A 20293-nucleotide genomic window follows, 5' to 3' on the forward strand; every position below is an offset into this window, starting at 1 on the left:
CTCCAACTGTCTCTCTGCTATCTCTTCCTGGATGTCCCAGCGCTTTCTTAAACTTAACATGTCTAAGACCGAGCTGATCATCTTCCCTCCCTCCCGCATAACCTCACCTCCTACAATCTCATTATCTATTGATGGCACTACTATCTCCTCTACCCCCCAAGTGCGCTGTCTTGGAGTAATCCTTGACTTCTCCCTCTCCTTCAAACCTCACATTCAGCACCTCTCACAAACCTGCCGTTTTCATCTAAAAAATATTTCCAGGATCAGACCCTTTCTGACCCAGGATGCTATTAAGACTCTTATCCACTCACTGGTCATCTCCAGACTGGACTACTGTAATCTCCTCCTGACTGGCATTCCTGACAAATACCTCTCTCAACTCCAATCTATCCTCAATGCTGCTGCCCGGCTCATTTTCCTCACCAAACGCACTACGTCCACCTCTCCTCTCTTACTAGACCTTCACTGGCTCCCCTTCCCTTTCAGAATCCATTTCAAGCTTCTCACACTTGCTTACAAAGCCCTCACCCACTCCTCTCCCATCTACATCTCTGATCTTATCTCGCTTTACACTCCCACCCGTCCTCTTCGCTCTGCTAATGCTCGCCGACTCTCCTGCCTACGGATTACTTCCTCCCACTCCTACCTCCAAGATTTTTCATGCGCTGCACCACTTCTCTGGAATTCCCTACCTCTCCCCCTCAGACTCTCCACCTCTCTACAAAACTTCAAACGGGCTCTCAAGACCCACTTCTACACCAAACCCAGCCAAATCTCATCCTAAACCTCTGTTCCACGCTCTCTATGTACCACATCTGTCTCACCCCTGTCTGTCTACCCCTCCCCGTTAGAATGTAAGCTCTCATGAGCAGGGCCCTCTTCCCTCATGTGCTTACCCTTTTCTTACTTTAATAATCTTCAACTGCACCAAATCCAGCAGTCTTCTGCCACCTGATACTTATTCCAGTGTCATCTGCTGATGTAGCTATGTTTATTTACCCTGTACTTGTCCTATATTGTCGTCAACTGTAAGTTGCTGTTTTCTTGCTTGATTATTTGTTTATGTACTCTGTAATTGGGCGCTGCGGAACCCTTGTGGCGCCATATAAATAAAGGATAATAATAATAATAATAATAATTATAGAAACTACTGATTTATGCATGTTACTGAGAAGAGCATTCTATATTCTATGCAATACATGACACATATCCTGCATATTGTATTTTATGTATTTTCTTGACTTTTTTTTACCAAATTCAATTTGAAAAGTCTATTAGTCTATGTACTAAGCCTTGGAGAGTGATAACATGGATGGAGATAGAGTACCAGCCAATCAGCTCCTAACTGCTATGGTGAAAAATGACAGGAGCTGGTTGGTACTTTACTGACCCGCCTTACTCCTTCACGGGCTGCCCACTCCTCCTCTTGGTCGCCCCTACTGCTTCTCTGGCCCGCCCCACGCCTCCATTGGTCCGGCTCTTTGGACCTGCCCACTCCCCCTCTGTTTCACCCCACTCCTCCTCCAGCCAACCCCCACTCATACTAAAGCCATTAGAAAATACACATAGCTGCCCAATACAGTGCAGTGCTCCAAGTGCATAGGATAGAGAAGGCAGAAGATAGTAAATGTACGCTTCTGGGGGGAGGGGGGCTAATAGAGGGAAGGCCAGGTGTATGTACCTCCATCCCCTCCATAATCTGGCTCAGGCTACACACCTCATACCTTAATTACACCACATTCAGTGGCATTACAGTACACACATAGTCAGTCTCTTACTGATTTGACCCTTCCCACTGACAATTTGGCTAAAACTACTACATTTAGAATATTTTCTAGGGCTAATTTAAATTCCCAGTCTGTCCCTGACATTGAATGTAGTATTTGCGAAAGACATACAAATTTAGCCGATGCTGTTTTAACCAGTACACAAATACAGATGTGTCCTCCTACATCCTTGCTGCAGTCACGTTAAACAGCCCTTCTAGTCAAGCCCACAGTTACTGATGGGGGGCATCTTTTTGTGCATTTTTTTCCCCATAAATGTGTCTTATTCGCAGTACTATGCACACAGGACGCACAAGCAGACTCTGCTAATTACAATGATATGCGGCCTATATTCTGTGTGCGACCATGACTGTAGCAGCACACAAAATGCTACGTTACAGTGCTTTCCTAGAAAACTGATACCAGGCATCTCGGGGTGCATGGCGTATTGAGGGTAGATGTATGAGGACACTTCTGTATGCTTTGTATTGACTAAAATGAAACACAATACAGAGACATGTAACATTCCAAAACAATGAACTTACATCATACAAGGTGATTATGCCATATGTTTGAGCAGGCTCCCTCCATTGTAGAAAAATCTTCTCCTCAAATGTGCTGCTTTGGATTGACTCTAAAGGTACAGCACTCGGCACTAGTAAGAAAGAAATAGTGTGTAATATTGTCAACCACGTTATTTCAACTATTATACATACTATATCATTCCCACTTGAGATATATGCATTTGCACATATTGTTATCACCTGACAAAATGGGGATATCATTAGTACTGTAAATAGCCCTTTACCTTCTATACCATACTAAGAAAAAACAATTATAAATACCGTAACAGAACACTATGGGTGAGATGTATCATGCAGTGGAAATAATGGAGTAGTGGACAAGTGGAGAATTTGTCCATACAACCAATTAGCTTTAAGGTACCATTTATCAATAACATTCTATAAAGTGATAGGTACGGTAGAAGCTGATTGGGCAACTACTTTGCGGGTCTACTTCTCCACTCTCTTCACTGTTTGATACATTTCCCCCTTTGTTTTAAATATTTGACACTACCACTTCTATCTGTGTAGAAACAGTAGAATATTTAACTCTATTTGTGTCTCTGTGAAATAGAAATGAATACAAAGGAATGCAATGGTTACATTAGTTATTATTATACAGTGTTTGGAAAGTCACTGTGCACTCATGTGTATTTATTAACACACATGTTTCAATATATAATACATGATGTAAACATGAATGATAATTATAAACAATGTTGAAAATGACCACCGTTAGCATCAAGACAGGCTTGGATCCTTTTTATTTTGTTTCTAAACACCTCTATATACATAAGTGCACAGTGACTTTACGAACAAATATGGGGTCTTTTCATAAAGAAGTTAAAAGAGTGGAGAAGTGAGCCTGTGGAGAAATTGCCCATGGCAACCAATCAGCTGCTCCATATAATTTTATAATATGCAAATTAGAAATGTTACTTCAGGGGGCGTGGCTTAGCGGCGGAGCTGACTAGAAGTGCACCCAAGGAGCTCCTGCCACTTCTGGTCTAAAGTGCCCGACTCCGACCTCTTGGTGGCCCCTACAGCCCTCCTGTTGCTGCCTGCAGTGTGGGACCGCCGGAGAAGGGGTTTCCGTCCCGCGGCCTACTCCAGCTCCAGAAGCCGGGGACTGGATTTAGTGATCCTGCCCAGGGGCGAGCTCCGTGGCCGGATCGCGGACGCGGCGGCAGAAACGGACGCTTGGGAGGCTGCACAGTGACAGCCAGCACCTGCCCCTATATCCCCTCCTGATCCTCTCCTCTAAGGCCCTCTCCCCCACAGTATAGGGCCCCTATTCTTGGCCTGGATACCTGGCCCAGGAGACAGGAGGTGGCGGCCATCTTCACACTGCAGTGCATAGGAAATCCCAGAACACTGTGCTGCTGAGCTGCACTACCAGCTGCTCCTTCACTATTCTGCACCTCAGCAGCTCATATTATCCTCCTGTGCCCTATCTGCATGACCAGCCCTGAGGTCGGAGTCCTCTGATCCTGCAGCTACTTCCACATTTTCCATTGGGCCCTATCTGTTGAGAAGTTGATAACATTTACTCCCCGGAGTCGTGCATGCTGCTGTACCTATAGGATGTAGTCACTTTTCACATGTATCCTCCCCGTAACGCCCCGCAATCATTTTAGTTGACGCAATCACGCACGTGGCATAGAAGATATCTACCGTTCTGAGCCTCTGACGGAATTCTCCTTTCTACTGGGGTTCTTTTATTTCTTCAAGGTGATACATGATGCCTCCAAAAAAGCATAAAGCCTCCAAATCAATCTCTCAAGTCGCCTTTTTTAAGCCTTCCCCTTATCGTAATACGTCCCAAGGACCTGGGGCTTCTGCCACCGGATTGGATCCCCCGCCTACAACGTCCTCGCCCATGATGGCTTTAACTTCATCTCATAATCCTCCCTCCTCTCCACGCCTGGAGGACAGTGAAGCCTTAACGGTGGGCGCCATGAAGCTGTTGTTACACCAGTTTAAAGATGAAGTGGCGTCTGAATTTCGTACTATGTTACAATCTTGCCAGCGCTCCGTTGAGGATTTGGGCGAGAGGACCGGACATTTGGAAACAAAGATGGGTGAGGTAGTGGGCTCTCATAATACCCTTATCGACTCCCATGATACCCTTGAGGGGGAGGTGGCGGCTTTGCGGGATAAGGTAGCAGACTTGGAGGACCGCTCACGCAGAAATAACCTCAAGCTCAGAGGGGTTCCTGAATCCGTATCTAATAGCAGCCTACATGACTATACAATCGAAATATTCAAGAAGCTGCTACCCTCCGCTACATCTGCGGACCTGTTATTGGACCGTATCCATAGGGTTCCGAAGGCCCGCGGGGCTCCCGAAGGGGCGACGAGGGATGTCTTGATGAGAGTCCATTTTTTTCACATTAAAGAATTCCTGCTTAAAGCGGCTAGACCTACCTCTGACACTGTGAAAGCTTTGGGCCCGCTTCAACTATTTGGAGATCTATCACACTACACCCTCATCAGGAGACGTTCCTTTCAGCCCGTCACCGCGGTCCTTTGGAAAGCTGGAATCATATATCGATGGGGTTTCCCCACGCGTTTACTGATCTCTAGAGAAGGTTCAACTATTGTGGTGTCTTCTGTGGAGGACGGTATGAGATTTCTTCACAAATGGAATATAGCTGGAGATCAAGGGACCGGCTGTCCTGACCGCCGACTTCAGCAGGACTGGTCGATGGTTGGGAAGTAGGCCTTCACTACTGCGGTACTTTCCCTGCCGAGAATGGCCTTTTATAGGACTAGCGCTGTTTCTATAAGATGGCACTAAATTCAGTGCTTGATATAGTTAATTGCCTTGTTATTTCATGCTTAATACCTCTTATACCATTGTTTGGCGGGTTTTTTTTCTCTTTAACGATTGTTATTGTTTCACAGGTTCCTGGTCTGGTTTGTATGTTTCCTTTTGGGCCGTCTTGTTGGTGTAATTACAGTATTACTCTTTGCCGGTTCCGGGATCCAGTGAATCATTACAAATTAGCCTATTATTCCATTCTTAACGACATTCCTTTGATATGCCATGTGCGATTGTTTGTTTAGAATGTTTACAAATTTTTGGTTACATGATTGCGGGGAGGGTGGCCACTAACCTCCCGATTTTGTTGTGAGAGGCGCTGTATGTTTTGGCGCTTTACTATGACTTTGTCTCTGCACGGAGTCGGCTTTCTTTGTTTTGTGTGTTGTGCTTTTCTCTTTGTTTCCTTCTGTGTGTCTCCCCTTGTGTCTCGTCTCCCCCATGCCTCTCTCTTTTTTCATTATGTGTTCAGGGTATTGTGCTCTCTTAATTGCATTTTTAGGTTACAGCGGATGCTCCTCCTCCTGGTTGGTTTGTTATGGTTAAATTGGTATCACTGAATGTTAAGGGATTGAATTCCATGCAGAAGCGTAGATTGGCCCTGTCTTCCTTCTATAAAATGAAGGCGAATGTGGTCGTTATCCAGGAAACTCATTTTAGGAAATTAGACCCCCCTAGACTCTATGATAATCATTTCCCTACCTGTTACATGGCTAATGGCCCCACAAAAAAGGCCGGAGTGGCTATACTAATTTCTCGTGACTGCCCTTTCACTCTAGAATCCCAAATCGTAGACCCCGAAGGACGGTATTTAATATTAATTGGACAGCTAGAAGATACTACTGTTACCTTGGCTTCATGTTATGCACCCAACTCTGGTCAACTTTCCTTCTGTAGGAAACTATTTTCCCTGATACAGAAGCATGCTCAAGGTGCCGTTATGATATTGGGGGACTTCAACTTAGTTGTAGACCCCTCTGTTGACAGATCTCTCCCCACTAGAAACCCCTTAACTAAACCCGGAACTTCCCCTGTTAATACCCTTGGGCTTCGCCAATTGCTAGGAGAGTACGATCTCTATGATACGTGGAGAACTAAACACCCGACAGTTAGAGACTACTCTTTTTATTCACATGTCCACTCCTCATATTCTAGAATCGATCTCGTTTTGACTGACAAAATGTCACTACCGTCCATCACGAAAATTGATATATTGCCGATGTCATGGTCTGACCACTCTCCGCTGAGGGTGGTGTGGGAGATTAGGGCCCGTAAAGTTTCTCCGGGCCCTTGGAGACTAGGAAATTTCCTGTTATGCCATCAAGAGGCTTCACTTGCCATATATCAAACCTTACAGTTATATTTAGAAAGTAACAAACCCGAAGATACTTCGGTCTTTAATAATTGGTGCTCTTGTAAGGCGGTACTGCGGGGGGCAGCCATTCAGGCCGCTTCGCGGCTGAAGCGTTCTCAAAATGCTGAACGTTTATTAGCTGAAAGCGAAGTTGCAAAATTAGAATTAGCACATAAGGCTGACCCGCAGAATAGAACTGCCTTTAAGCTTTTGCTTGCCGCAAGGGAAAAGGTGAATGTTTTTTCTCTTCGGGAAGTACAACGCAATCTCGCTAGATTAAATCAGAGATTTTATGTATTTGGAAATAAGGCAGGGCGTCTCTTGGCACGGAAACTGCGAGGCAGGCGAGCTAAGGCCAGACTTCACTTTGTTTATTCTCCCACGGGCTCAAGAGTCTCTGACCCTTATAGTATAGCAGACACTTTTGCAGAGTATTACTCCCGACTCTACAACCTACAGTCGGATCCTGATACTCCCCAACCCATTGAAGCTGAAATCCAGTCATTTTTAAAAAATCTATCCCTACCGACACTGAACTCCGAGGCCTGCCTGTCCCTCAGCTCTCCCTGGACTATTCCTGAACTTGAGGCAGCTATTGACGGTCTTCCACGAGATAAAGCGCCGGTCCCAGACGGATTTCCATCTAATTTCTATAAAACTTATAAAGCAGATTTGGCACCAGTGTTATTGGCTGTCTTTAACGAGGCATCGGAGGCTGGGAGGTTCCCGAAAGAGATGCTTGAAGCGCGGATAGTGGCTATCCCTAAGCCGGGTAAATCTCCCACATCCGTTCAAAATTACCGACCGATAGCTTTGTTGAATACAGACGTAAAGCTTTTTGCTAAGGTTATCGCTAACCGTCTTTGCCCTTTATTGCCTTCCCTTATAGCTGCTGATCAGGTTGGCTTCGTCCCGGGCAGGCAGGCCCGGACAACACTCGGAGAGTTTACAATGTCATGGAGTATTGTAATGCTAATAAAACGCCCCTCCTCGTCCTATCGTTGGACGCTGAGAAGGCGTTTGATAGGTTACACTGGGGGTATCTAAGATCAGTCCTGGGTAAGTTTGGCTTCCAGGGAAGGTTTCTGGATTCCATTTTTGCTTTATATTCTGCCCCCTCTGCCAAGGTGTATGTTAATGGGTGTCTGTCCAGGGGTTTCGATATTCTAAACGGCACCAGACAGGGGTGCCCTTTGTCTCCCCTTATTTTTGCTCTGGCTATTGAACCCCTGGCTGAGACTATTAGGTCTGATACGGGGGTCTCGGGACCCGAGATAGGGGGATTGAGTCATAAAGTCAACCTTTTCGCAGATGATATTCTACTCTGTTTGACCAACCCTGAATCCTCCCTTACCGGTCTCCATGCTATATTAGATAAGTATTCCAGATTATCATACTATAAATTGAATACTTCCAACATGGAGGCTCTACCGCTCCATATCCCACCACATATCCTGGCCTTACTTAAGGATAGCTACAGATATGCTTGGCAAGCGAGAACTATTAAATATTTAGGTATACATCTATCGCATGACAGATATCTTTATGACTGTAACTACACACCTTTGTTTAGCGCCTTCGAAAAATTGATTAAAGAGTGGTCTTTACATGAAATCTCTTGGCTGGGGCGTGTCTCTGCAACTAAGATGGTACTGTTACCGAAACTCCTTTACTTATTTAGGGCCATCCCCCGCCATTTAAATAAAATTTCCCTAAACCTCTTAGTGTTAGGGCTAATAAACTGCTATCACACTTTATCTGGAAAGGATCTAGACCGCGTATCTCTAGGCAGGTTTTGTCATTGCCCAAGGGCTTTGGTGGGGTTGCTTACCCCAACTTAGATGCATATCACTCCGCCTGCCTTCTTAGCCAGGCCCGTGATTGGCATGTCGCTCACTCCCCCAAACCATGGGTGGTTATTGAAAAAGCCTTCTTAGGGTCGATTAATATTAGATCTATTTCTATTGCCTATACATAGCGTTCCGAAATGGACGGGTCCTGGGGACGCGATTAGATGTACTTTGAAGCTATGGCACTCAGTGGTTGTGTCTGACCCAACTATTGCATTAGCTGCAGCGGATCTTTCTATCAGAACTGTTGCTTGTACTATCCCTGATCTTATATTAGACACCTGGATTGACGCTGGAGTTGTGAGACTGAAAGATCTTTTTTTGAATGATGGTTTTATCCCGTTCTCTCAACTTCAGTCTCAATTTGGTATATCAAAGCATGATTTTTTCAAGTACTTACAACTACACCATTGGCTCCATTCGTATGTTGACAGGTCTAGTAGTCCCCTTCCTCTACCTGCTATTATGCTCTTTAGATTGTCTTCCCCTGGTCATAGGGGTGGGATATCCAGATGGTATCAGTATATAGTTCTTTTGAATAAAACCGGTAAACTACTTGCGCAGATTAAGTGGGAGAAGGATCTTTCTATTGTACTTCGAGAGGAAGAGTGGGATACAATTTCCTCACTGTGCTTTAAAATCTCTAAATGTCTCCAGCACTCAGAAATGTTCTATAAATTATGCAATAGGGCGTACTTCACTCCGCAGCGGCTTCACCGTATCTGGCCCTCGACCTCCCAGCTATGCTGGCGAAACTGTGGTGATGTGGGTACCATTCTACATATTTTTTGGGATTGCCCAGTCTTGAGGCCTCTGTGGACGGAAGTGTTCTCTCTTTTGGGGGAAGTGGTGGGAACGACTGTGCCACTAGATCCAATGTTTGCCTTATTCCACTACTCTCCTCACGCTCTCCTCAGCTGCGACAGGTATATTGTAGGTCACGTCTTAATATCAGCTAAGGCAGCGATAGGCCAATTGTGGAAATCACAGTCCATACCTCACATTCAGACAGTTATTAATAATACCCATAAGCATTTCCTTTTTGAAACAGCGGGATGTGTGTACTCTTCATCTCCTTCCTCTATTTATATGAGATGGTTTAAATGGAGTGAATTCCGGGAGAGACTCCGTAATATTTAGTGATCCCATTGACACGGCAGTTTTAAACTCTCCACAATCTGATAATACCCGTATGTGACAGATACCCTCTTCTATCTTTATGTTACAATATCTGAGTAAGATACTCCCCTGACATATATGTTCTCTTCTCTTTGTCTATACTTCTTCCCTCATGTGTCGCTGTCTTGTAATGTCTCTCTCTTTTCCCCTCTCTACTGAGCTCTCTATTTTATTATTTCTTATGGTTCTATCTATGGTTGATAGTTAAGAGAAATTATACACACTGTTAGTGAACTGAGCTTATGAATCAAGATTTGTTGTGTACGATCGTGTTTCATGTATTAGCTCAATGGTGTGCTCTTTATACGATCTCTGTTTGTGTGCATTTATTTGTTCTTTTTTCTATATTTGTAAATTAATAAAAAATTATTATTGAAAAAAAAAAAGAAATGTTACTTCAATGCTGATTGGTTGCCGTGAGCAACTTCTCCATTGCTTCACTTCTCCACTGTTTTCACTGCTTTATGAAAAGTGCACAGTGACTTTCCGAACACCCTGTGTTTTTGCAATTAAGAGAGCACTCAATCTAATTTACAAAGGACACTTGATATGTAATGCCAAACACATTTGTTGTTGTACCAGTCATCTACTCTCGCTCTCGCCTACAGTAGTTTCCAATCTTGGAAAATGTCTCCACAAGTTTGAAGTAAGCCATGGTGGGCAGAGGGAGAAACAACGGAAGAGTTACATTGTACAGAATAATTGTATACACTTTTATGGGGAGTCTTGCGCATTGTGTCTCTGTGACATTTATGGTACTTATATTGCTTATTTTTGTATTTTACTTATTTCTGGAAATGTGCACTGAACAGGGTTGTATAGACTGCAAATCCAGGTATCTTTGGGTTGAACAGGGCTTGGCTATGTGCTTAAGCAGCAGGACCAAGTTCAATCAGGGCACAGCCAAGTATGACATTGTCTACTCTGACATATTTGTCTCTCTGTTGGCTGGGTTAAGTACATGTCCCTTATTTGTTTGATCCCTCTAGGCCATTGGTTGTCAGCTTTGTCCATGATCAATTTAATTAATTATCAATATTTCAATGTTGATTTGTGTTCTATTTTTTTGTGTAATACTGTTTTATGCGATACTATTATACTCTAATATATAACAAATAGAAAAATACTGTCAGCGCATCAAATACTGTAATTCCCAAGAATATAGCAGTATTCTGCCGAGGTCAAACAAGAGAGAAAGTGGGGAAAGAAGCGTAAGTAGTGTTTGCAGCTTAAAAAAATTGTTTTGTAGCATATAATAGAAACAAATCAGCAAAAAGTACATATTGAATCTATGTGTGCTAAGGGCCTGCTTCCGATTTGCACGGTGTTAGCATCATTGCTGCAAGCTAGCACACAGCACGGATATTAACATATGCATGTGTGATCTGATGCTGCACCCGAGGATGCAGCATCGGATCACTCTGCAGGATGATTGGCTAGCTGAGTGGCCTTCATTTCATGCAGCCTGGCCACCACAGCTCCGTAAAAGAGGCCAGGAAGTCTGGGTCAGCAGATGCAGACTATTGCTCGGCACTCCCCAAAAGTGGGGGCCATACGAATGATATGTACAAAAATGCACAATTCTCTGTCTTTGCTTTCTAATCTTTCTAGCATGTAGAGTCATTTTCTATTATGAATATACTGTATACTGAAATTTTAATCATGAACATACTGTCGTAGTAGAAAATTATCCTCAGCCACATTAACATGTACAGACATCCTAGGAAACATAACACATTCTGTACAGTATTTATTTAATTTTTATTTACCAATAACCATTTAATTTATAATTTCACACATACTGCTCATTAAACAGTCTGGCAATATGGGTTTTGCATACAGATGGAGGTATGTCTGTTTGTGGGATTTAAATAAATTTTTATCTTTATGTACAACTGAGTGTATCACAGACTGTGGCGGAACTTGTGAGTGATTGGCCAGATGCAAAAATATGTTGGATGACAGCGAGAGAGGCTCCATGTGACAGCAGAGAGGCAATGGGGGGGATACAGATAGTGATGGGGAGAGACTGAGCATGACAGGGAGGTAGTGCGTGACATGGAGAGAGGAAGAGGGTGACACAGAGAGGACTGGGTGAAAGGGAGAGGCAAAGGGTGACAGGGAGATGGTGACAGGAAGACACAGTGAGTGATAGGGAGATAATGGGTGATGGAGAGAGGCAGAGAGTGATGGGGAAAGGCAGTGGGTGACAGTGGAAGGAAGAGGTTGACAAGGAGACAGATGGTGACGGGGAAAGACAGAGAGTAATGGGGAGAGGCAGAGGGTGATCTAGAAAGGCAGTCGGTGACAGAAAGATGCAGTGGGTGACAAGGGGACAGGGTGAGATGGGAGAGGCAGTGGGTGTTGGGGAGGCAGTAAGTGACAGGGAGAGGTAGTGTGTAATGGGGAGAGGTAGCAGGGGAGAGGCAGAGGGTTGATGGGGAGAGGCAGTAAGGGAGAGGAAGAGGGTGACTAAAGAGGCTGTGGGGGGGAAGTAGGTCAGTGATGGGGAAAGGCAGTGGATTACAGGGTAAGGCAGTGGGTGACAGGGAGAAGCAGTGGGGGAGAGGCAGAGGGTGACAGGAGAAAGCAGATGGTGATAGGTGAGGGCAGAGGGTGACAGGAGGACAGGAAGTGATGGAGAAAGGCAGAGGGTGATGGGGAAAGGTAGAGGATGACAGGGAGATAGTGGGTGTCGTGGAGAGGCAGAGAGTTACAGGGAAAGGCAGAGGGTGAAAGGGGAAGGCAAAAAGGGTTACAAGGAGAAAGTAAGTGGTGGTGAGAGGCAGACGGTGACAGGCGAAGACAGAGGTGACAGAGAGATAGTGTGTGTTGGGGAGAGGCAGAGGGTGACCAGGAGATAGTGGATGAGGAGGAGAGGCAGTGGATGACTACTGTGCAGTGGATGCAGGCAAAGCTACTCACAGGTGGCTTGCCTCACCTTTCTGCCCCAGCCATCTCAATATTACTACCTTCCTTCTTCCCCAGCCATCACTATCACTCTACCTTCCTGCCGTCAGGTCCCCATTGACTTGCTCGCGCCTCATGTCTTCTGTCTGTCTCCCCTCCCCTTAGATTGTAAGCTCCTAGGAGCAGGGTCCTCATCCCTCCTGTTCTATCAGCTCTGTTCACCTGCACGTCAGTTACAACCCTCACCTATGCACTGGCCATCTTCTGGAGTTCCACCTGCTTGTAGCCGCTCATCCCCTCCACAGGCTTTCAAATTGCTAGTGTTGCTATCACTATTGATGACATGTTCCTAATTTATCTGCTTACCAGCTGTATTGTGTACTGACAAAATCTGGACAAGAGAGCGCAGGCAGACTCCACTGAAGTTTCACAATTTTAATATGCACAGTGATCACATAATATGGTATACATATACCTATTTAATACTAATAAAACCAATAAATATCCGCACTACAACTCCATATATTCCACACAATTTAGTGCACTGATAGACTGATATAATTATGATATATGAATTGATATGTCCTAAGAGTTGACAGCTGATGTTTAAATGCTGAAAGTCTGGATATTATCCATATAACAGTCTGAGGAAACGACCAGATTGTGCCGGTCGAGAAACGCGTCAGGGCTGTTTTAGGATCCGACTACTTCTCATCTGACCACCTTCACCTCTTACAGCCTTTTACCCGTTCCAGCTCTACTCCACTGTCGGGTCTAATTTGCCCGAGCAGAGCCACCTGCACTGGTCCCTTTTGCAATACGGGGACCGTGGCTGCCAGCTCATCGCCTCGGATCAACGACATCTTGGATAATCACAGCACCGCCAGATGATCCGTAGAAGCGGTGAGCGGTTACTAGTCTGACACGCTACAGCAAGGAGAGAGCATCGGACTTAGCCGCTGGAGCTAGCGGCACCCGAGCACTTGTCAGTGCTATATGTACACCGAGGAAGTGGTAAGCGTCATCACCCCGATATGAGGCTACACTAAATAGAACAGAACTGGTGCGGTGTCGACTTGGGGTAATCAATAGAGGTCTAATTTATAACCAACAGTGCACTTGTTTTGTATTCATCTGACTCTAACCTGAACAAATCAATTTCAAATATGAGACTGTTATATGGATAATATCCAGACTTTCAGCATTTAAACATCAGCTGTCAACTCTTAGGACATATCAATTCATATATCATCATCATATCAGTCTATCAGTGCACTAAATTGTGTGGAATATATGGAGTTGTAGTGCGGATATTTATTGGTTTTATTAGTATTAAATAGGTATATGTATAACATATTATGTGATCACTGTGTATATTAAAATTGTGAAACTTCAGTGGAGTCTGCCTGCGCTCTCTTGTCCAGATTTTGTTTTTCCATTTGTTTAGGGATTGCTAATACCCTATTCCTTTGAGAGCGGCAGGCAGCATTTCAACATAGGCTCAAGGAGGCGCCTTTCTTTCTTGTAGTATTGTGTACTGAGATGCCTACTGTAATGTTCTGTTTTATCCTGTTCTGTATGACTGTTTGCCTTTGTACGGCGCTGCAGACCACTTGTTGAACCATGTAAATAAAGTGTAATAATAATACTAATAATAGGTTTACTTACTCCTGGGACCAGGTCATGTCAGAGCAGTGTGACTGACTTGGTTTGCTCAGTCGATGAGATGGGATGGCACTGCAGGCAGGGGCAGAGCTGCTCCTCCTTTACACCCTGCTAAGATCGAGACATTTTCCCCAATGCCACTTCCTCTCTCTCAGCACCCAGCAAGTTCCAGTCACTCATGATGGAGAGAGAAGGAGCCAGGGAGATGGCCCCCCTTACCCTCCTCTAGCTCTTAGTCATGGCCCACAGAGCGGCATATTAATGAATACGTTTGAAATATTATATTTTGTTCAATTTGTTTTCAATATTACAAACAGATTTATTTGCTAGTTAATTAATCCAGGGGGAGATTTATCAATGCTTGGATAGAGATAAGGTGGAGAGAGAAAAAGTACCAACCAACCAGCTCCTGTCATTTTTCAAACACACCTCCCACCCAGTCTGATAAGTAATTGTGAGAACTTACGGTCTTCATCAGTCTGCACTGAAAGTTCCTGACTTTCCTTCCGGCCTTCAGGATTCATGAGCACAAGTTTGACGCTGACATTGGTGAAAGGAGTGAGATTTGTGATTGTGTGTTGGGGATGTGTGCTGTCTGCATCCCAGCTCACTTCTTCTCTCACTTGCTCCAGTCCTCCAACATGATACCTGTAGAGAATGGTCAGGTTGTATCTATGGCAACGGGTAACATTATATCCAAATGGCTCCCAGCGAATTGTTATCTGCCTGGATTTTACCTCTACCATTTGTAATTTCCGTGGACCATGCATGGGATCTGTGGAAAAAGAATATTATTAGCAATTTGATGCCACACATGCTTATGCGTACTTAAAACAATAAACACAGCAAACACTATACTTGTTAAACAAAAAAAAAACACTATCTGAAACTTTATCTGAAACTTTACCTGTATCAAAGTAGAAGCAATTTTATCAAGTCATTATTATTAGAACAAAAGGAATTTTGTGGATTCATTGGTAAAGTTAGCTTAGTGCCTTCTTTACTAGATAACCAGTGTGTTTATGCCTTATGTGTCTAGCAGTATCACCGACAGCGCAGTATCAAGGTTCCAAATGAACAATACTGTTTCAGTGATACAATAATAGCCATTCATTAACACTTTCATTTCCTGAACAAATAAAGTTGCATTACAATGGTATTATTTTAATGTTCAAGGATATCTATGTAACATGGGACACCCTACAATATGGGTAAACAAAATGTAAAACAAAAGAAGCATTATAAACAGCCATTCATGCTAGTATGACATATTCAGATGTTCAGAAGGGGTCAAACCGAATCCATTTTCTGTCATCCTTTGTAAAATAATAATTGAATACAACCTGGTGCTTTCAAAAGATAGGAAATGTTTTGTCTTTCTCTAGTGATGTTAGTAATGTGCAAATTACAGTATTACAGCAAATGAACAAAAGGGAGATCTAAGGACCTGTACAGGAAACGTTCATTAATACATACTGTCCCTGTACAATGTACTACTACCCCTAACAGAACGTGCTGCAGCTACTCTGTGGGTAATGCTAGAGAAAAACTAATTACGAGCAAGTGAACATTCTCCTAAACTATTTTTGTCACACATCACTGTGATGTGAGGATATAACTCTCCCGTCTTTTACTTTAGTTATAGGATACAAAGCTGGTTTTACTGTGTCCCAGTTTACTTGATAAACTAGCAGTGTCTCCCATGGAATTATCTCCATTTATGATAGGCCCCAAGAGTATGAATCATGATGTGAACTGAGACACTCTAGGTCTACTGATTCATGATAAGAGCCAGATTTCTTCCCTGCAGAGTGTAATGTTTGTCATGCCTGAAGTTTAGTCAGGTAATGCCTATCAATTCCCCTGACTACGCCTGTAGCATTCGACATACACCAGTGCTCTCCTCCTGCCAGCTTAAGCTGGGTATCAAGCAGTGAAGCCTGACAGGTGCAGTTCTGACCTGAGGGAGCAGCATTCCCATATTTAGCCCGTGGCACTTCTGAATCCTATTTAATCAGTGATCCTAGCTTCTTCTTCACTTGCTGTATTGCACAGGAACTGACTGATAGAATCAATTTCCATTGTTGGTACGATTCATAGTTCATTTCTTTTGAAATTTAAACTTTAGCTTTTATACAACTGTGGCGTGTTTCTTTCCGCCCTGAAACTCAGTTTCTGCATCTCTGAGTCATTTAAAGTATAATTTGAGGATACTGCCAATGATAATCAAAACCTGGCGTAGGAATAAAAGATACTGCTGCAGGGGCTTGATTCATATTTAGTTTGTGTACTATTGCTGTGCTGGAATATAAATATGCCTTCTAGGGACATTTTGCTTTTTTGCTTTCCTTTTGTACTGGAAATCTTTAATTCCGTTCCAAAACACAGATTTAATGACAGATAATGGGATGTCACCAGCTCTCCAACAATGACCAAATTGCAAATTACTATCTTCCCTTTGAAACAAACCTGGCCAGTTATCTTTTGGAGTTAAATTGGAATGGTAAAAAAAGTTATTGCCTTTATTTTATGAACCGTCCTCAATGAGGGATATAATTATGCTGGAATGATCATATTTATAAGACCTGGTTGAAATGAATAGTAGTGAACGCTGCATACAATGTATCTATCAGTCGCCACATGTGACATATTTACTGAAATACAGAATATGAACAACTGCTCACTGAGACCAGTACAGATTCAGTATCAAATGCTGACAGCTGGTATCCTGGTGGTCAGAAGACCGACGCCGGGATCCCGATGGTGTATATGCTGACAGGGGTGAGTTGGGGCTGTTCTCCCCTAACCCTCCCTTCCCGCAGCCTAACCCTAACCTCCCCCTATAGTACCCAAGCCTAACCTCCCTGTGGGGGTGTCTTAACCTAACCCCCCTTCCGCAGCCTAAATCTAACCCTCCCTCCCCAGCAGCCTAACCGTAACCTCCCCCTATAGTGCCCAAGCCTAACCTCCCTGTGGGGGTGCCTTAACCTAACCCCCCTTCCGCAGCCTAAATCTAACCCTCCCTCCCCAGCAGCCTAACCCTAAACCCCCAAAACAACCCCACAGTCTAACCCTAACCTCCCCTGGATGCGGCTAAACTAACCCCCCCCCCCCCACACACACACACACTCCATAATAAACCTAACTGCGGTGCTACTCTGACTCACGGAATTCCAACGTTGGTCAAGCAATTGCTTGACAAAGCAATTGTTAGGTGGGGAAAGATAAACTTGCTCACTGCGGCTTCTGGCATTTGCAGCATGTTATGTGAGGTGTAGGCTTAGGGCCACATTCATTAGCCGCAAAAAGCCATGTTCACGGTAAAAAAAGGTGAACTTACCATAAGTTGCGAAAAGTGCCTATTCAATTGTCCATAAAAATGGATTTGCGGTCATTTGTGCTCAAATTTTTATTCACTACCTCTGAGGTGAAAAGTAAAAAATGTTGGAATTTGGTTCGGAACCCCTGGGACAACCCTTGAATAATTAATTTGGTACTTAGGAGTTTATAATTATTTTAATTGGCCAATAATGACGTTATTATTGGGGTGAAAAAGTGCAAAATTATAGAAATTGGGGTAGAAGGTATGGGACAGGTATATTGGGGTGCTTTATGAGTGGGACAAGTCTTTTTACGCTTGCAGGCGGGAGTAATCAGGGTTTGATTTTTTTAAACTTTTTTCAAAGTGTCGTAAAATGACCCACATATATACTTCTAACCATTTTTTATGTATCTCCAATCTAATTTTAGCGCTTATTTTGATTTAAAAAAACAACGCTTTTTTTTCCCTTCATATTTTACTTTTGTTTAAAAAATGCATAAAACAACTATTTTACCCAATTTAAGTACCCAAAATACTTTAATTATAACCAATAATAAACTTCTATATCCAATGTTAACTTCATTATCCAATGTTAATTTAGCTTTTTTGGGGGGTACAGGCAGATTACCCATTTTTTCACTGAATAGGTGAATCACAGGAGCAAGCATACCCACAAAACCCAGTTTTGTGGGGAAAAAAAATTCAGCCAATAGTGGTAAAGAATTAGTGTTTTATGTGTTAGCTCTACACTGTAGCAGGATGTTATGGTTATACTACAGGAGAGGGTTTGAGGGTAAGACTTTCATAGAAAGATTGCAGTTAAACTGAAGGGATGCTGGGATTTAGATAAAGATTTTAAAGTAAGGCCATCAGAGAAGTTTAGATTGGGTTGTAGATTAGAGGATTTTGTTAGGCTTTGTAAGACAAATAGGAATCTGTTGTACATGTAACTCACTTGTGTCCCTACGGTATTCCTATCTGTATGACTTTACTTGCCCCCACCTGCTTATCTGATACTTACTTGGCTGTTGTCTAGCAAACCGAAGACAAATTCCTAGTATACGCAAGTATACCTGGCCAATAAAGCGGATTCTGATTCTGATTGGAGACAGGTTAGGGCACATTAATATAATGGAGCAAGCTAACAAATGAATCTGCATTGTTACACAATTAAATATGTGAAATGAAGGGGTAAAGTAGCCGTTGCAATAAAGAATAGCCTATACATAGGGGGATATCCAATTAGCAGTGGTAATTTACCACTACTAATGGATTCCCCTGCAGCTATCCTATTAGTCCTGATGCCCGGGCCACTTATCCCAGATGCCGGCACTTATCGTATTATGCTTCACGTGACTGAGCATAATCTCTGATAATAGACCCTTCTATACGCGACAAAACAGGAGTCTTAATATTTTTCCCAGATCCCATGTGTTATCATCCGATAAAAAGGCATTTTTGGGCCAATAAAAATGCGCTAGAATTGGATAGCCTGATAATGAGCCTGTAAAAAATCAGCCCATTTTTAACGGACGAAAAACGATCGGAGCTAACTGGATACCGGCCATGATGAAAATATATAACGGTCTTCATTTATAGCATATCCCCTATCAGGAACGTGGGTTGAGGTAAATGGCTTAGGAGGCACTGGCTAGAACCAGAGCCAGATTTACACACAATATATGAGGCAAAGGGTTCATGTGGGCATTATACACCGGTGCAGCAGTATATACTCCTGGAAATTTGGTGAATTTTGATCAGAGATGTGCAGAAAAGATAGGCACAGGAGATACTGCCTCACCTGTCATAGACTTTTTACTCCAGAGTTTTGACTAGAAAAATAATTAGAATAATACAAAGAAGATATTTCTAATATATTCTATGTATTTTTCTTATACTTTATACAGTCAAATCTCTGGCTCAAATGTTAGTATGACAAGAAAGACTTTGCCTCACCCCATCGCACGTCACTATGCCCTATAGCACAGTTGCACAGTGGTCAACATTGCTGCCTCACTGGGTTTCAAAAACACTAGGGAGTAAGCTTACTAAGGCACGCTGCTGCTTCTCTGTGTGTTTACGCAGGAATTAAAAAGTCACTACTATTCAAAGCAAAACACTCAAAGCAATAAATAAATGGCCACACTAGACAGTGACAGTGCCTCGTGTACAAATTCCTGTTTCTTACAGTGCAAAATGGGTGGTATCAATTTACACAGAGCGCCACATGAGAGCCAACGTCTCTAAGGCTTGGTCAGAAGATAGTACAATACAGTAACATATAATACTTAAGTGCACATCCCTTTTTTTTCGGGAAATTGATCTTCACAGTATTTTCCTCTTCTCCCGTGTATTCAAATTATATAGGGAGAAAACAGAATAGTGCAAAAATGTGTAGTACAGTACTTTTAATTTCAACAAAACATACACGGATTGCCTTGAAAAAGACCCTAGGTACAGGGCGTTGGCTCCCATTAAGGACAACATACCCTGCAGTCTGGCTGGAGAAAGACGGAGGACTTACCATTACCAGGAACGTATCCCTGACGATCCACCCGGGAGGAACGGACTGGTGATTCATTAAGAACGTATATTGAGAACTGTTTTCCACCGGTTCTCAATTCTTTCTGGTAATTGTACATTTTATCCATTTTTCCTCCGAATGCAGTGGATAATATTGTTCTGAAGTATTTTGCTAATTTGCACAAACCAATCAAATTTTATGTGTGTATGTTTTGTTGAAATTAAAAGTACTGTACTACACATTTTTGCACTATTCTGTTTTCTCCCTATATAATTTGAATACACGGGAGAAGAGGAAAATACTGTGAAGATCAATTTCCCGAAAAAAAAGGGATGT

The 20293-nt window shown here is 43.1% G+C and overlaps 1 protein-coding gene across 14 annotated transcripts in view; it reads right to left on the reverse strand.

Annotated features, from left to right (window-relative positions):
* PTPRM (protein tyrosine phosphatase receptor type M) overlaps positions 1-20293 on the reverse strand; it is a 1209695-nt gene that overhangs the window by 621384 nt on the left and 568018 nt on the right. For all 14 annotated transcript variants that reach the window (XM_063923506.1, XM_063923503.1, XM_063923501.1 and 11 more), the window contains exons 8-9: positions 14578-14886; positions 2312-2421 (exon numbers count right to left, since the gene is read on the reverse strand). In XM_063923506.1, coding sequence (XP_063779576.1) covers positions 2312-2421; positions 14578-14886 — 419 coding nt within the window. The remainder of the gene's footprint in view (positions 1-2311; positions 2422-14577; positions 14887-20293) is intronic.

The sequence above is a fragment of the Pseudophryne corroboree genome, chromosome 5, assembly GCF_028390025.1.
Source record: "Pseudophryne corroboree isolate aPseCor3 chromosome 5, aPseCor3.hap2, whole genome shotgun sequence".
NCBI lineage: Eukaryota > Metazoa > Chordata > Amphibia > Anura > Myobatrachidae > Pseudophryne > Pseudophryne corroboree.